Source organism: Gekko japonicus, unplaced genomic scaffold (assembly GCF_001447785.1).
Source record: "Gekko japonicus isolate JY-2015 unplaced genomic scaffold, Gekko_japonicus_V1.1 scaffold278, whole genome shotgun sequence".
In the NCBI taxonomy this organism is placed as follows: Eukaryota; Metazoa; Chordata; class Lepidosauria; order Squamata; family Gekkonidae; genus Gekko; species Gekko japonicus.
The window spans coordinates 637,634-655,059 of record NW_015169783.1 but is presented as its reverse complement, the minus strand read 5'-3'; the positions used below and the strand labels follow the sequence as shown (position 1 = coordinate 655,059).

Here is a 17,426-nt window from a genome sequence, read left to right as displayed (position 1 = left end):
GCGGGGAGGAAGCAACTTACCCTCCCTCTTCTCCTGCCTCCTCCTGGCTGAATGAGGGCTGGACGCGGGGCGGCCGGAAGCAGGGAGTGGGGCTTTGTCATGTGCCCCGCCCCCCTGCACCTCACCCGGGGGAACTGCATTCCCCCGCGTTCCCCCCCCGAAATGACCTCTGGCACAGAGGCTTAGAAACCTCTTCCCTCTCTCCAGACTGAAGCCTTGCGGGCCCTGTGAGGTAACAGGGCTGGGCTGGGGCTGATGGAAGGTGTAGGCAGAGACCCTCCCCCCAAGCTCTATGCCCACATCACTCTATGTGGTAAAAAGGGCCCACAAACCCCTCCAGCAACATATCCTGCACTTCTTTTCTCCAAGTCCTGCTTCCAGTTTGGTGTAGTGGTTAAGTGTGCAGACTCTAATCTGGGAGAACCGGGTTTGATTCCTCACTCCTCCACTTGCACCTGGCTGGATGGCCTTGGGCAAGCCATAGTTCTGACAAGAGCTGTCCTTGAGAGTGCAGTTCTTGAAAGAGCTCTCTCAGCCCCACCTACCTCACAGGGTGTCTGTTGTGGGGAGGGGAAGGGAAAGGAATTTGTAAGCTGCTCTGAGACTCCTTTCGGTAGTGAAAGGCAGGGTATAAATCCAATTTCTTCTTCTCTGTGTGTTCACTTCTGCACTAAAGCATACATCTAAGAGTGAGGTACACTCCTCTGTATGGGCTGGACCCCATCAAAAAGATCCACTCACAGAAAAGAGGGGACAATTCCCCGCTCTTATAGCAACCCTCTGACTCCTCCTTCATGTTGCCCCTGAGGTTCTCTGCCCCCAGAAGCAGAATTTCCAGGGGCATTTGGGGCTGCTTTGAGAGAGGGGGTGTAGTATATGCTGACCTCCACCGGGGGCCAGCGAACAGCCAGAGCTTGGCTCTGGAAGAACAATAGGGACTAGGCTCCTAGTCCCTCCACTGGGGAACCAATGGGAACCATGGCGGGAGATTCAAACCCACCAATGGTGACCAGGGGTGTGTCCCCAGGTATGTATATAGTTGGCCTGCCGGCCGTTTGTTCCTTGTTCTTGTTGTGTACCAAATAAAGCGTGCCATGCACCACGTTGTCGTCGGTCGTTTATCCATGCGGCAACCCACTACATAACAGGGGGGAATTGTACTTCTGTGCGTGGAATGTAGATAGGAACCAACCCTCCACGTCCTTGGTAACAGAGCGGAGCCAGTAATCCTCAATATCGGAGGCAGCACCTACCAAAAAAGTGTTGGATGGCATCTGTAACCAGCAGTGACGCTGATAAAAACTGCCTCGATATATATAAAGCTAAGTAATCTCTCCTTATATATAATTGAATAGTGGGTGCCAAGGTTCTAATTCTAAAATGCACTCCCTTAGTGTATGGCTGATGGCACTGCTCCTCAGCATATATCGCCACCAATCAGAAGGCAAAGCCCGGGTCCCGCCCACACCACAACTGCTGCGACAACCTGGTCTTTTGCATATGGAAGCTGATTGGACTTCAGTCCATTCCACACCTCAAACTCCCCCACCCCCGCAAGGCAGTTGGGATTTTCAGTTGCATAACATACCTCATAGGGGAGAGGAGAATGGGTAACAATGGTTACCACTCTCCAGGTGAGGGCTACAGATAACTCAAACATACAAATGCTCTTCAGGTAGCAGAGATCAGTCCCTTGGGAGAAAACCGTGGACTCTGTCATTAAACCCTGCTGAGGTCGCCACAGGAAACTGACACTGTTTGCCCAAAGCCAGAGCACTCTCCCAGAGCCTCTTTCTAGATCCCGTTGTATTTATTTCCGCAACGGGCATTATTTCTAGTACCTGAATATTTGTGTGTAACATTGCCTTGCTGTTTTGTTTTGTAGGTGTAGGAATGAAATTAACTGATGTTGGCATAGCAACACTGGCCAAAGGGTGAGTGAAAAACACATTTCTTATTGGGCTAAATGTAAAAAAAATATCATTTGCCTTGGAAGCACAGAAGCTTTACGCAGAATCCCCGTTTCTCCACATTTCCCAGTTAAGGGGGAAATGCTGTTCGAACAAATTACAAAGGTGATCTGACTCCAATGGCGACAAAGAGAAAGAAATTTTACTTACAAAAATAGAAGCACCCCTTGCGTGACGTATTCCTGTAGGTACATTTAACTTCTTGTGAAAAGGTAAACTTCAGAAAGGTTAACTCGCTACAGCTTTGAACTCAGGTAAGAGAGAGAAGAAGAGAGGTCCTGTATAAGATGAAACAAGAAAGACAAGCAACCGCCAACGAGGCTAAGTTTGGTGTAGTGGTTAGGAGCGTAGGAGTGGTTAGGAGTGTGGACTCTAATCTGGGAGAACCGGGTTTGATTCCCCACTCCTTCACATGCAGCTGCTGGCATGACTTGGGTCAGTCACAAGTTCTTTCAGAGCTGTTCTCTCAAGGTCAGTTCTTAAAAGAGCTCTCTCATCTCCACCTACTTCACAGGGTGTCTGATGTGGGGAGGGGAAGGGAAAGGGATTGTAAGCCGCTCTGAGACTCCTTTGGGTAGTGAAAGGCGGGGTATACATCCAATCTCTTCTTGTTCTCTTCTTCTTCTGCATCATCTTCTTCTTCTTCTTCTTCTCAACATCTAACAGATGAGCAGGTAGGGCCAACTGCCAACAACAGCCCCTCCCCCGAGCCCCAGATACCCAGGGATTGATTCTCCATTATACCCTATGGGGACCAGTCTCCACAGGGAGTAATGGAGTGGCCAGCAGCTATCCCCTCTCACTTTCTGTTATCCCTGAAGTGGGGGGAGGGGCTCCAGCCCAGGGAAGAGCCAGCAGTGCAGCACTGGGCAGATGCTTCCACGCTGCTTGAGTGCTGTAGTAGGGTTCCTCTCTCTCCCTTTAAGTGTGTGGAACCCGTGTTTCCTCCCAAGCCTGTGTTTCCTCCCAAGGCCGGAGTGCCAGCTTCGTGCTCTTAAAAGGGAAACGTGGTTGCTCTTAAAGGGGAAACGCCGGCTCCTGCATTTAAAAGGGAAACACGGCTCCTTTAAGGGCAGGGAACTGCCGTTTCTGGAGATCTGACGCACGGGCGGGTGGGGGGGTGGCGGACGTCCCCAACGTGATGTCATCACGTCGGGGATGCCCCACCCCCTCCAGGAACGCCCCCAAAAGTGGAAGATGGACTTGGCAACCCTATGCCGTAGACAAGGTTGTTCCTCCATGCTGAAGCCACAATCGGAGTGGCTCCGCCCACTCCCCCCCAAGCAGACTCCTGTTCCCTCCCTTGCACTAGTTGTTTGGACGGTTCTGGCCCGTGAGCCTTATGTTTGACACCCCTGTATTAGACTGTTTGAGCCACTGCCTGCCTGTCAAGAGTTCACATCAAATTGTGGGTAAATAAGTCCATAAAAGAGGAGCTGCGGTGGCTCAAGTGGTTAAGACGCTGAACTGCAGGCTGTGGAAGGTCGGTAGTTCAGCAGTTCGAGACCTGGGTGTGCCGCATGACGGAGTGAGCTCCCGTCTCTAGTTCCAGCTCCTGCCAACCTAGGAGTTCGAAAGCAAGAAATTGCAAGTAGATAAATAGGTACCACTTCGGTGGGAAGGTAACAGCGTTCCGTGCGCCTTGGTGTTTAGTCATGCCGGCCACATGACCAAGAAACGTCTTCGGACAGCGCTGGCTCTTCGGCTTTGAAACGGAGATGAGCACCGCAACCCTAGAGTCGGATGCGACTGGCTTTCGAGCAAGGGAACCTTTACCTTTTTCCTAAGTCCATAAAAGTTAGGATTGTCAGTCTCCAGGTGGGGCCTGGAGATCTCTGGGAATTAGAACTGATCTGCAAGCCACGGAAATCAGTTCCCCCCCAGAGAAAATGGCCGCTTTGGCAGCTGGACTCTGGCATTAGACCCTGCTGAGGTCTCTCCCCTCCCCAGACCCTGCCCTCCGCAGTCTCTACTCCCCAAATCTCCAGGTATTTCCCAACCTGGTGGTGGTAACGCTAATATAAAGCTTTGTACAATCATCATTCACCCATGAACAGCCTTCAGGGCTGAGTATTTGTAATCTGCGTGTTATTACATTTCCTAGTGGCCTAGCATGGAAGCATTAAGACAGTGATTAGTGAATTTTAATAGCTTGCCTCGAGCTCTTAATATAATTGAGCGAACGGAAGGGATACCCAAATGCCTTGCTGTAAGTCATTATTCCGCAGACTTATAAAAAGCCACAAAAGGCAAAGCGATATGAATAATTCATGACCACGAACCCCTCCCCTGATATTAGATGTTTATACCAATGCATGCTACAGAAGGTTGCTCTGATCACTATTCTGCATAGTATTATTAACAGCAGTGGCCAAAAAACATGATTATTATTTTTCCTTATGCTAAAGTGCAAGCTGGGAGAGAAGGCAGCATGGTATAGCTAAGCAGGGTTGGTACTTGGAAAGGAGACCTCCAAGGAAGAGTCTGCAGAGGAAGGCAACAGCAGACCACCTCTGCTTCTCACTTGCCTTGAAAGCCATTTTCTGGGGTCGCCATAAGTCAGTACCGGCTTCAGTTGCGATAGAACCAAACTGTTCAGTTCAGTTCAGTTCAGTTAGCCTTTATTGGCATACTAGGGAGCAAAGCCCGTTGAGGACGGGGTGGCTGGAGGTGCTTCTCCTGGCGGCCGGGAAAAGCGGCGCAGGGGTGGGGGCCTTTGAGAGCTTCTCCTGGCCATCCGTCTTTGCTGGTGGTCGGGAGATGTGGTGTGGGAGCCTGGGACAGCTTCTCCCTGCCAGGCTAGATGACTGGGTGTAGGGGGGCAGCAGGGCGAGCAGAGGCTACAGCCTCCGTCGCCGGGCTTCGATTGGGCACGGGGGATGCTAGCAGGGCAAGCGGAGGCTACATTCTCTGTCGCCGGGCATCGACTGGGGGTGGGGGGCCCTAGAAGGGTGAGTGGAGGGTACAGCCTCCGTCACTGGGCTTCGATTGGGCACGGGGATGCTAGCAGGGCGAGCGGAGGCTACAGCCTCCATCGCCGGACTTCGACTGGGCATGCAGAGGGGGCTTTGACTTGGCACGCGGGGGGGGGCCTAGAAGGGTGACTGGAGGCCACAGCCTCTGTCGCCGGGCGTCGAATGGGTGTGGGGGGACCCTAGCAGGGCGAGTGGAGGGTACAGCCTCTGCCGCCAGGTTTCAACTGGGCACGCAGGGGGGGGCTAGCCAGGTGACCAGAGGCTACAGCCTCTGTCACGGGGCTTCGACTGGGCATGTGGGGGGGCGGTAGCACGGTGAGCGGAGGCTACAGCCTCCATTGCCAGACTTTGCCTGGGTGCGCGGGGGGGGGGGCTAGCTGGGCAACCGGAGGCTGCAGGCTCCATCGCCTGGCGTCGACTGGGCGCGGGGGGGGCGCTAGCAGGGTGAGCAGAGGCTACAGCCTCCGTCACCGGGCTTTGACTGGGTGCGCGGGAGGGGGCTAGCAGGGCGACCGGAGGCTACAGCCTACGTCAGCGGGCCTCAACTGGGCGCATGGGGGGGCGCGTAGCAGGGCGACTGGAGGCTACAGCCTCCGTCAGCAGGCTTCAACTCGGTGCAGGGGGGGGGCTAGCAGGGCGACCGGAGGCTACATCCCTGTCGCCAGGCTTCGGCGGGGGGAAGGCAGGTGTAACTCACTGATCCAGAAAGTGGCAGCTTGCAGGGCCCTCGCCGTCCTAGTCGTCGTTGTCCTGCAATGAAAATGGCATCGGGTGACTTGTCAGGCGAATTTTCGCGGCAGTGGTGGTGTGGGCGGGACCGAGCTTCTTCTCCTTATTGGTGGACATACGGTAAGTAGCAGTTCCACCGTCCAAACACTAATGGTGCGCATTTGGAACGTTGGAGCCCACTATGGCTTTATATATAAGGGAGATATAACACTGCCGTAAATGATATAATTAGAGAAGAGTAAAAAGGGGGAACCATATTACAAAATACGTCATTTTATAAAATACATCATGTTACAAAATATCATTGTTTACTTCTGTAATTAATCCTGGCACAGCTTTATAGCTGACTGTAAAAACAGCTACCTTCACTGTTGTTTAAGGGGAGGAGTCATTCAAAAAGCGATGCACCTTTAGAGCACTTGGAGGGCCCATCATATTAGTGAAGATAGAATTTAGATATTTGAGATGTACATCTACAGAAAAGTAACAGTAAAAAAACACGTGTGAAATTGTCTCAATACATCCAAAGTTACAGCAACAATATCTAGCCAAACATGCAGTCTGGTTATATCTGCCATGTAAAATCACAGATTGCGTAGCGTTGAATCTGGTTAGATGTTGGAACCAAACTGGAAAACAGTGCTGCTATCGGTTCATGATTCCTATGGCTTCTCTGTAGTTCCTTAGAGTTTTCCCTCCAATGGCCATGGCCCCGCCTCCAGCGTGTTCGGCATCCTAACGTCACTTCCTGGTGACGAATATGTCGGGGCGGGGTTCCCCCCGGGGCCCGATCCACCGCCGGTGGGGAACGGGCCTCTGGGGCGGGGGTTTCCCCGCCCCCCGGGGGGACTTGGCAGCCCTAGACTTTCCTATTTATAATTCACTTTTAGCTGTTGAGGTAAAATCGAGGAGGGCAATTATGGTATCTATCTGAAGACAATATTAAAAGGCTGCTGTATATTTTCACTCAGTAGAGGGCACACTTTATCCTTTAAAAGCCCAGGAAAGAAGTATTCAGTCCTCTGGAGAAAGTCAAGAAATTAACCTTTGTTAACAAAATATTTAATCACCTCCACTCAGCTAAGCCCAAACAACAAGTAAAGCACAGCCATTGGACTGCTTCGCGAGAGCTAAACCAAAATAGGAACCAGACCGGTCAAATAACACTTCCTTCATGAAAAACAGGAATAAAAAGGGCACAGGTTTACTTTCGAGGCTGTTAGAGCAGCTTTTGTGACTCAGTCAATATGTGGGCCTGCTGGTTTCAGGTATGGTTTTCAGAGGGTCATGGCTTACTGCCATTGAGGCCCTCAGCTCACATTACACTTGTGAGATGTTTTTGAAAACCTGGAAAGGGACCTATCCTCCTACCAACCAGGGGCCCCTTTTCGCAGGACGCTTGCAGCATGGGGGAACTAACTGTGGCATGACTTTCTCCTGCACCACGGAGGTAATATCAGAAGCCTACGGCACACAGGGGCAGCCCTCGTTGCATTTTCTCCCCACTCCGGGATCACCTGTCCAATGAACTGAGTCCAGAACCCAATATTTATTTATTTAATTTATACCCCCCCTCCCTGCCGAGGCAGGCTCACGGCGGCTTACAAACAGTTCATAAAATACAATTAAAAGCCTATCATAGGCATAAAATTACTTAAAATAACAGTCATTTAAAAACAACACATCACACACTGGAACATACTCAGATAACAGGCGGAACAGTTCTTATGACATAGCTTAGGTGACTGTTGGATGTCAATACTTTCACACCAGCCCAGTTTTCGTTTATTATGCAGCAAGCACAGGCTAGGAACCATGATGGTAGGACCCAGGTTACAGACCGGAAGGCCAGGGCACAAGGACACTCCTCGGTGTGTAGTGCGGTTGTGAACTCTGGCCTGGAGAAATTCCTGGAGATTTGGGGGGGGGGTGTGCCTATGGAGAAGGGAATTTGAGGAGGGGTTTCTCCTAGTTAGGGTTTCCAGACCATGGCAGGTAACCAGTGAGACTGGAGGGCAGGGACACGGGGGAGGGCCGAGTTGTGTGCACCATGACATCACTTCCTGGAAAATGTGGAAGTGATGTCATATCACGCTAGGAATTGCCGGGAACAGTGTGGTAAAATCATAGCATTTCCAGCATGTGGTCTTGGTTCTGGATTTAACATGGTGGTAGTGGGTAGCATTGGTCTGCATATCCATTTGCGATCTCCACATCAGTCGAGGAGGGAGAGGGGTCTGCCTAGGGTTGCCAGCCTCCAGGCCGGAGTCTGGAGTTCTCTCAGGTTACGACTGAGAGTACAGAGGTCTGTTCCGCTGGAGGGAAATGGTAGCTTTGGAGGGCACACTCTACGGCATCTAAGGTTGTCAACTTTCAGGTAGTGGCTGGAGATCTCCTGGGATTACAACTGATCTCCAGGCAAAAAAGATCAGTTCACCTGGAGAAAATGGCAGTTTTGGAATCTGGACTCTATGGGATTATACCCCCACTGAAGTCCCTCCCCTTCCCAAACCCCGCCCTCATCAGGCTCCACCCCCCCAAATCTCCAGGTGTTCCCCAACTCAGAGCTGGCCACCCTAATGCCATCACATCACTCCTGAGCTCCCTCTCGGAACATCACCCTCTTCCAAGCACTGCCCTGCAATCTCCAGGAATTTTCCAAGCCAGAACGGGCAACTTCTCTCTGGCTGCAGAGAGCCATCCACAGATGCCTCCCTCGACCCAAAGCGGTTGGGGCTTAAATAACCCCAGCATCCTCCAGATGCTCCTCCCCCCTCCCCTCCCAGGCTTGTGAGACTCACAAGAGGCCCACTGCCTAGGCAACTGACCTGATGCCTGAAATGGAGTTCCATCTGAAATGGAATCAGAGGTGAAGGAGATGACCCCATTGCCTGGAATCCTGGTGGTGCCTTCAGGGTCTGGGGTAGGGCTGCCAAGTGGGGGCGGGAGGCGGGTAACCCCCCGCTTTGGAGGCCCGATTTCCGCCGCCGCGGAATTGGGCCCTGGGGGAACTCTGCCCCCGAAGTGCAGCGTCACAGGAAGTGACGTACACGTCGACCACGTTGGGGGTGTGGCCCGGATCGGGGAGGGAAAACTTCCTGTGACGTGCTGGTAGTGCGCGCGCACAAAGGCTCCCCCGCCAGTGAGTATTTTGGACTTGGGAACCCTAGTCTGGGGTCTCCAGAGACACGGGCTGATTCTGCGCCCATCTGTTTCTTCGCAGTTTTTCCACAGCCACGTCGGGAGAATCATCTCCTCCTACACTGCATGCCGCTTTCACTGTCTTTGTTCATCGGGTTTTGTGGTACCTTCTGCATAGATTTATGGACATTCAGGGGTGACTTTGCAATCAGTATGGCGTTGCCCCAGGGTATCTGCAAGTGGTTCTGAGCGGCGCCTTTTCCTTCCTCCACTTCAGATTCAAAGGGAACGATAAGCAGACAACTTGACACAGCTTCACTGATCTCTGTCAGTTCCCCCGCCCCTATTTCCCCCTCTGTATTTATCACCTTGCCATGAATTACTTGGCTCAGGTGGCTAATGACTGCTGAGGCAAGTACCAACACAGGGAAATCTGCATACCAATGCAGGAGCGAGTGTTGAAAACAAAACAGACGGCAAGCCGACACTAGCAGAAACCAAGATCCGAGGCAATGCAAGGAAAACAGATCTTCCAAGGCAAGGGGGAACCCGGTTGAGCGCTGAGAAAATGTGGAGTGAATGCCAGATGCAGGATGGACCACAGACTCTGAGTGGTGTCTCTGCTTAGAAGTGGCCCCACCATCCAGTCCACTAACGTTATCTGTGGGGGCAGAGGAACGCAGCAGCAAGGACTCCCGAAAAAGACACAGGAAGGAATCGACCTGCAGCGTCTGTCATGCTGTGGATATGACCCAAATGTGTGAATACAGATAGGTTTGTGTCTCGTGTTAGCAAAAGTTTGGCTAATGATTATGGATAGGTGTGTGTGTGTGTGTGTGTAAAGGCCATCAAGTGACAGCCAACTTATGGCAACCCCAGAGCATTTTTCAAGGCAAGAGACGAACAGAGGTGGTTTGCCATTGCCTGCCTTTGTGTAGCGACCCTGGAATTTCTTTCTGGTCTCCCATCTGAATACTAACCAGGACCAACCCTCCTTAGCAACCTCTGAATCCCCGTGTCAGGAGGCAACATCAGAGGAAGGCCTCAGGCTCTAGGCCCTACTGTTGGCCCTCCAGAGGAACGGGTTGGCCACTGCGTGAGACAGGATGCTGGACTAGATAGACCACCGGTCTGATCCAGCAGGGCCCATCTTATGTTCTTATGATCTGACAAGATTGGTTTAGCCTGGGCCATCCAGGTCAGGTCTCAAAGCAGGATACAAGTAGTGTGACTATTAACTCCTCTAGTGATGTCCAGACTGGGTCCCTCTAGTTGCAGTAACAACAGAACAATCAAAGTTCACAGCCAACGTGCATATGTTTAAGCAAGGAAGCAATGCTCTCCTAAGCGTGCAAGACAGAACAGTGCCCAGGGCTTTTTTTGTGGAAAAAGCCCAGCAGGAACTCATTAGCATAATAGGCCACACCCAACAGCAGAAACTTATTAGCGCCTTAGGCCCCCCCCCCGACAGCACAGCTCATTAGCACATTAAGCCACACACCCATGTTACCAGAAGTGTGGTCATCCAGCCATACCCACCTTTTGCTTCTTATTCTGTTTACCTTCTTTGTTGTCCAAACCCAGGGCCTTTTTTTGTAGCAGGAACTCCTTTGCATGTTAGGCCACACACCCCTAATGTAGCCAATCCTAATGAGTTCCTGCTGTTGGGTGTGGCCTATTATGCTAATGAGTTCCTGCTGGGTGTGGCCAACTTGGAAGCCAGCCGGAACTCTGTTCCTGTGCGTTCCTGCCCAAAAATAGCCCTGACAGTGCCCACCAAAACAAATTGCCCAGAATGGTCCTTCGAAAAACATTCGGATTTGTGTGATTCATCAAAGGGCCATTTCCAATTCCAAAGTGGAATTGCATGTTCCATCACGATCCGGCATCAGGAGTGTGGCTTTTTTATCACCTGATATTATCGGTGCTCCGAAAGCAGTGCCTGATACTGCAGCCTTTCCCATTAGTCTGCTTCTGGCAGAAGCAGAGTGGAAGAAATGCAGAATCACACACTGCTTCATAGCTTGAAATAAAAAAGTTTAAAGAGGCCGGCTGTTGGAATTGGGTCTCTCTCTGCGTGCGTGTTTTTGGCTGCTATGTCCTTGGCTGATCTACTGGGCGAGAATTTCTGCACAGAGTATTCAGAATGATAGCACTGTCCCTCTGTAGAGCAATGGAGGCTTGTTTTGGAAAAAGCTGTCAGCATTTTTAACAAAACGAGGCAGAGAGGCTGTCTGGCAGAAACGAGACGAGGATTCTGTACAGCTGTTGACACCATGCACACAGCCAGTAATTTTGGCTGGAGGCGGGGGACTTCAGTCATGAAGTATGGATCCCTTCATATTGCTTCATTTGATTATCTAGGAGGATGAATGAGGTAGCTGACAAAAGAAGACGACAGAGGCTGATCTTGAAGACAGTCGAGAAGAGGATTTGTGATCAGATCTTTGGATGTGTATTTTCCTTGCAAAAAGCAGCCGTGGGGAGATGCTCACACACACACACACACCTCACAGAAGCCTTGAATTTCCCCCAATAATCTGGATTTTTTAAAAAAAACCCAACTCATTGCGGAAAAATATTGGAGCCACATAAGTCAAGCCTGGATTCATAGAATCGAAGAGCTGGAAGGAGCCATACAGGCCATCTAGTCCAACCCCTGTTCAATGCAGGATCAGCCTAAAGCGTTCCTGAGAAGTGTTCGTCCAGCCGCTGCTTGAAGACTGCCGTTGAGGGGAGCTCACTATCTCCCTAGGCAGCTGATTCCGCAGCTAAACTACTCTTACTGTAATCCCCCCCCCCATATCCAGCTGGTGCCTTTCCACTTGTAATTTATGCCCATTATTGTGAGTCCTAACCTCTGCTGCCAACAAGAACAGCTCCTTGCCCTCCTCCAAGTGACAGCCCTTCAAATACTTCAAGAGAGCAATCATGTCCCCCCCCCAGCCTCCTGTTCTCCGGACTGAACATTCCCAGGTCCTTCAGCCTTTCCTCGTAGGGCTTGGTCACAACCTCATGTGTATTTTCCCCAGTCTGTTTCACTCAAGGGGGCCAATATCAGCTCAAAAGGCCGGGAAAATGACATGGAGCTTCTCAGGGCTATTTTGGGGCAGGAACGCACAGGAACGGAGTTCTGTCTGGCTTCAGAGTTGGCCACGCCCACTACAGCCAAAACCTCTGCATGCATGGCTACAGAGGGAAGGCCTGGAGAGCGACCCCCACAGCGACTCTGCGGCGGGCCAGCCAGGGGGCCCTGGAAGGATCGGGGAGGCATTTAAATCCCTCCCCGTGCCTTCCCCAGCCTGTCCAAGGGCCGGCTTGTCCGGGCTCTACGCAGCCATGAGGCGCCCAGGCAAGCCAAAGGAAGGCATGGGTTCTGACCTAATATGCTAATGAGCGGCATTGTGGGTGGTGTGGCCTAATATGCTAATGAGTTCCTGCTGGGCTTTTTCTACACAAAAAAAAGGCCTGGAGCTTCTTTTTATAAAGGTGGAAACATGCTGGATGGTTTTCTACTGTCTCCTCTGGACTGGCCCTTAGTTATTTCATGCTCCTATTAATTCCATGACCTCCTTTTCCTTCCTATCTGACACATATTTAAAAACATAGCATCTATTTTGATTTCCTTAACTACCAGTGTAATCTGGACGTTTTCAAGCGGAGGCTGGACGACCACCTTTCGGGTATGTTGTGGGGCTATGTTTCGGCTATGCTCCTGGAGAGTGCAGGGGGTTGGACTAGATGACCCTGCAAGGTCCCTTCCAACTCTTAACATTCTATGGTTCTAAGTAGAGTTACACCTTTCTATGGCCACCGACTTCAGTGACCTTCGAAAAGTGCATCTCTGCTTAGCATTGCACTGTAAATACTGCTTCATTTTCTTGGGAACTGAGCTTCGCTGTTGGTTTTTGCTGCAGATAAAAGAGAGATGGTTGGGTGAAGAAAGCTGAGATCCCCCACCCCATGTGCCCTGTGTAATGGCCAGCATTATTTTTCTTTTCTTTATTTAAAACGTTTCAAAGCCAACTTTCCATCCAATTTAGGGTCCCCAAGATGATGAGATTATGATTATGAAAATTTATTTCTATACAAGATCAGCTCCGAAGAATCATCAAATAATAAAACACGGCAATGTGACTAGAATAAAACAATGGAAAGCTAGTCACAGGCTGATAAAACAGAACACAGGCTATGGCAAATAAAATGCAAGTCTGTGGTCAGGCAGGCAAAAAGGGAATATGAGGAGCATATAGCAAAAAACGTAAAGACCAACAATAAAACTTTCTTCAAATACATTAGAAGCAGGAAACCAGCCAGGGAGGCAGTGGGGCCCTTGAATGACCAAGGGGTAAAAGGAGTACTGAAGGATGATAGGGAAATGGCTGAGAAGCTAAATGCATTTTTTGCCTCCGTCTTCACTGTGGAAGATGAGAGGTGCTTGCCCACTCCAGAGCCGCTGAGTTCGGGAGGGGTGTTGAAAGACCTGAGTCAGATTGAGGTGACGAGAGAGGAGGTCCTAAAACTGATAAACAACTTAAAAACTGATAAATCACCAGGCCCAGATGGCATACATCCAAGAGTTCTGAAAGAACTCAATTGTGAACTTGTGGATCTCCTGACAAAAATATGTAATCTCTCTGCCTCCATTCCTGAGGACTGGAAAGTAGCTAATGTCACTCCCATCTTTAAAAAGGGTTCCAGAGGAGCTCCAGGAAATTACAGGCCAGTCAGTCTGACGTCGATACCGGGTAAATTGGTGGAAACCATTATTAAGGAAAGAATTAGTAGGCACATAGATGAACAAAACCTATTGAGGCAGACTCAACATGGGTTCTGTAAGGGAAGATCTTGTCTCACTAACCTGTTAATGTTCTTTGAGGGGGTGAACAAACATGTGGACAAGGGGGATCCAATAGATATTGTTTACCTTGACTTCCAGAAAGCTTTTGATAAAGTTCCTCATCAAAGGCTCCTAAGCAAGCTCAAAAATCATGGGATAAAAGGACAAGTCCTTTTATGGATCAAAAACTGGCTAATTAATAGAAAACAGAGAGTGAGTATAAATGGGCAGTTCTCCCAGTGGAGGGGTGTAAGCAGTGGGGTACCACAGGGATCAGTACTTGGTCCACTGCTTTTTAACTTGTTCATTAATGATTTGGAGTTGGGAGTAAGCAGTGAAGTGGCTAAATTTGCGGATGATACGAAGTTGTTCAGGGTGGTGAAAACCAGTGAGGATTGTGAGGCACTCCAAAGGGATCTGTCAAAGTTGGGCGAGTGGGCGTCAACATGGCAAATGGGGTTCAATGTGGCCAAGTGCAAGGTGATGCACATTGGAGCCAAAAATCCTAACTATAAATACACGTTGATGGGGTCTGAACTGGCAGAGACAGATCAAGAGAGAGATCTTGGAGTTGTAGTAGATAACTCACTGAAAATGTCGAGACAGTGTGTGACTGCAATAAAGAAGGCCAATGCTATGCTGGGGATTATTAGGAAGGGTATTGTAAACAGATCAGCCAATATCATAATGCCGCTATATAAATCAATGGTGCGACCTCATCTGGAATACTGTGTGCAATTCTGGTCACCACACCTTAAAAAGGATATTATAGCTTTGGAAAAAGTGCAGAAAAGAGCAACTCGAATGATAAAAGGGTTGGAACACTTTCCCGTGGTGGCGGCTACAAGCATGGACGGCTTCAAAAGGGAATTAGATAGGCATATGGAGCAGAGGTCCATCAGTGGCTATTAGCCACAAGGTATAGCTAGGGGCTCTGGGGCAAGTGATGCTCTGTCTTCTTGGTGCCCCACAACAGACACCCTATGAGGTAGGTGGGGCTGAGAGAGCTCTTTCAAGAACTGCCCTTTCAAGGACAGCTCTGTCAGACATGTGGCTTGCCCAAGGTCATCCAGCAGCTGCAAGTGGAGGAGTGGGGAATCAAACCCGGTTCTCCCAGATTAGAGTCCATACACTTAACCACTGCACCAAACTGGCTCTCAAAACATGCACTGGTATAAGAGATATAAGATTAGATGTACAACCTTACATCAAGAAGTATAAAAATAGCAGATATGTGTCACTAAATCAGCATGCTACCTCTGTAGAATCTGGCAACTCTTTCCAAAGTTCTAGATTCAACATCTGCTTGTAGAAAGGTAGTATACCATTCCTCCCATTTTCCCAGGATTTTTTGAAGGATAGTTATAATAAATACGTATCTAAGAATTAAAAGCAATGAAAACAAATCATAAAGACATAAAACCATGAATGGGAGAAAGGGTCAGTGAGAATTAGGGGAGGGGACACTGGACAAAACAAAAGTCTTTACCTCGCTGGTTGAAGACCATGATAGAAAGGGACAGATTAATCTCCCTGGGGAGGGAATTACATGATTTTGGTGCCACGACCAAAAAGACCCTTTCTTAGGTTGCAACTCATCTCAGAAAGCTGAGGCACTGGGAACAAGGCCTCCAAAGATGATAGTAGTGATAAGATAGGTTCATGTGAAAATTGGTGGTTCTTCAAGTACAAGTTGTACGTTGCAGGTATAAATTGTAAGTTTCCTCCGTGTGCAATGCCCAAACTGTTATTGTAACTGGTAGGCATGGAGAAGAGGTCTTCCATGCCATTTTCCCAAGCCAAAACTGTCCTGCAAGTCCCATTGGGGAAATGTGTACAGGCCCTTGTTTCAGATGCATCTCCACGTCAAAAAAACCCCAACATTTTGTCTTGTCAACCAAACAGTTGTTTCTGTCCTTCTGTTCTTCTGCAGGTACAAAGGTTTCAAAGGCAACTGCTCCATCTCTTTTATCGATCAGTTTAAGGTTCTCCACCAGTGTAATAAATACTGTGAGTTGCTGGGACTGAAATCCCTTCAAACCAGCGGTCCGAAACTGAGGAAGCCGGCAGTGCCCAAACCCAAGACACAACAGCCAAGCTCAAGTACTGTAAAGAAAACTGGAGTCGGTGCACAGGTTGCAAAGAAGACATAAGAGATGTCTTACCTTCCAGAAAAAAAGGGGGAGAGGGAATCTGATCATCCTCACCTTTGCAGTTCGCCCTGTGCTCTCCTTGTACTGATTGCGGCAGTAATCTGCCAAGCATTCGACATTATACGAGTAGCCGTAACTCTCGCAAAGAAAGTTGCAGAGTGGATAGATTAGTAGATCCAAACAGACTGCCCGAACTGGAACATTTTGGGGAGGAAAAAGTCAGCATCCCAATGACAAGTATGAGTTAACAGAATCATGTGTGTAGGACAGGGAGGGGAGTGTTTACCCAGTGTCTCTGGGAGATAATGCAGAAGTGGGGTCTTTGGGGAAATCATATGGATTAGGTTTTGCCCGCATCATTCAGCCGCTGAACGTATACGTACAAGTGAAGTGACAGGTACGCATCCCGCATCATAATCTGTCCAGAGGCTTAGGTGTGAATCTGCTACACCTGCATCTTGACTCAAGAGGAAAAGATTACTCTTGTTCCTTCTAGAAGTTTCCGAATGTTCGCCTCTCCAGCTGGCGTACAAGATAACAGAGGGGACTAGTGAACCGAGAGACTCACCTGAAACTGAAATCGTTGTGCACCTTAGACCAGCATTTTGTGGAGTTCTACACTGATATTCAAGATTGACATTTATCACCGAAGATGTCGTAGAGCAAAGGACACTAGGCTTCACCCAATGATCGGGGGGGCTACATGCTTTGTGTATGACCGTCTATCCCCTCATTGTCCCATCCTTAGGATATCGTCGTCACCACTTGTGGACAAACAAGGCTTGGCTTAGACCCATATGCATAGCTCTTATCAGATGATACCCGGCCTCAGCTACAGCTTGTGTAAGAGAGAAAGATTGGCACAGGAATTGGGGCACGCCTTGGTGGCGGCCTCAAGGGAAAGGGATGCAGACTGGTGGAGCGAGTGCAGTATTGATGCTTTGATTGCCAGAAGGGTTGGAGTTACGCTTTGTGTGTGACCGTCTATCCCCTCATTGTCCCATCCTTAGAATATCGTCGTCACCACTTGTGGAAAAACAAGGCTTGGCTTAGACTCATATGCATAGCTCTTATCAGATGATACACGGCCTCAGCTACAGCTTGTGTAAGAGAGAAAGATTGGCACAGGAATTGGGGCACGCCTTGGTGGCGGCCTCAAGGGAAAGGGATGCAGACTGGTGGAGCGAGTGCAGTATTGATGCTTTGATTGCCAGAAGGGTTGGAGTTACCTCTTTGGGACAGATTGTCTCATGTGTGGAACTGTGGAGGCATATGTGGCTGTTAGAAATCTGACACCGCCTTTCAAAAAAGAACACACTCATCGGCAAGAAAGGTTGTTTTCTTTGCACTTCCAGCCCTGCTAGACATTTCCTACATTTCAATTTCCCCCTGACAGTCTCCAGGTCAATAACACTTATAATGGTTTTCTATCTTAATTATTTGCACAGTATTAATAATCGTTATACTCTCACTCCTTGTAGCTTCCCCCCCTTTTGTATTCTTAACTGAAAACAAGATGTGGAAGGGTGAACGTTCTGATATATTTCGTGGAGCCATGCAGAGAAGTAGCATCCATCTCTGTTTTCCCCCCCATAAAAGGCATTCATTTTGCATTGTC

At 49.4% G+C, this 17,426-nt stretch overlaps 1 protein-coding gene across 1 annotated transcript in view; it reads left to right on the top strand.

Annotated features, from left to right (window-relative positions):
* ALPK2 (alpha kinase 2) overlaps positions 1-16,755 on the top strand; it is a 115,659-nt gene extending 98,904 nt beyond the window's left edge. Inside the window, exons 12-13 of the mRNA XM_015416890.1 lie at positions 1,886-1,934; positions 15,589-16,755. Coding sequence (XP_015272376.1) covers positions 1,886-1,934; positions 15,589-15,808 — 269 coding nt within the window. The 3' untranslated portion in view covers positions 15,809-16,755. The remainder of the gene's footprint in view (positions 1-1,885; positions 1,935-15,588) is intronic.
* The last annotated feature ends 671 nt before the right edge of the window (positions 16,756-17,426 follow it).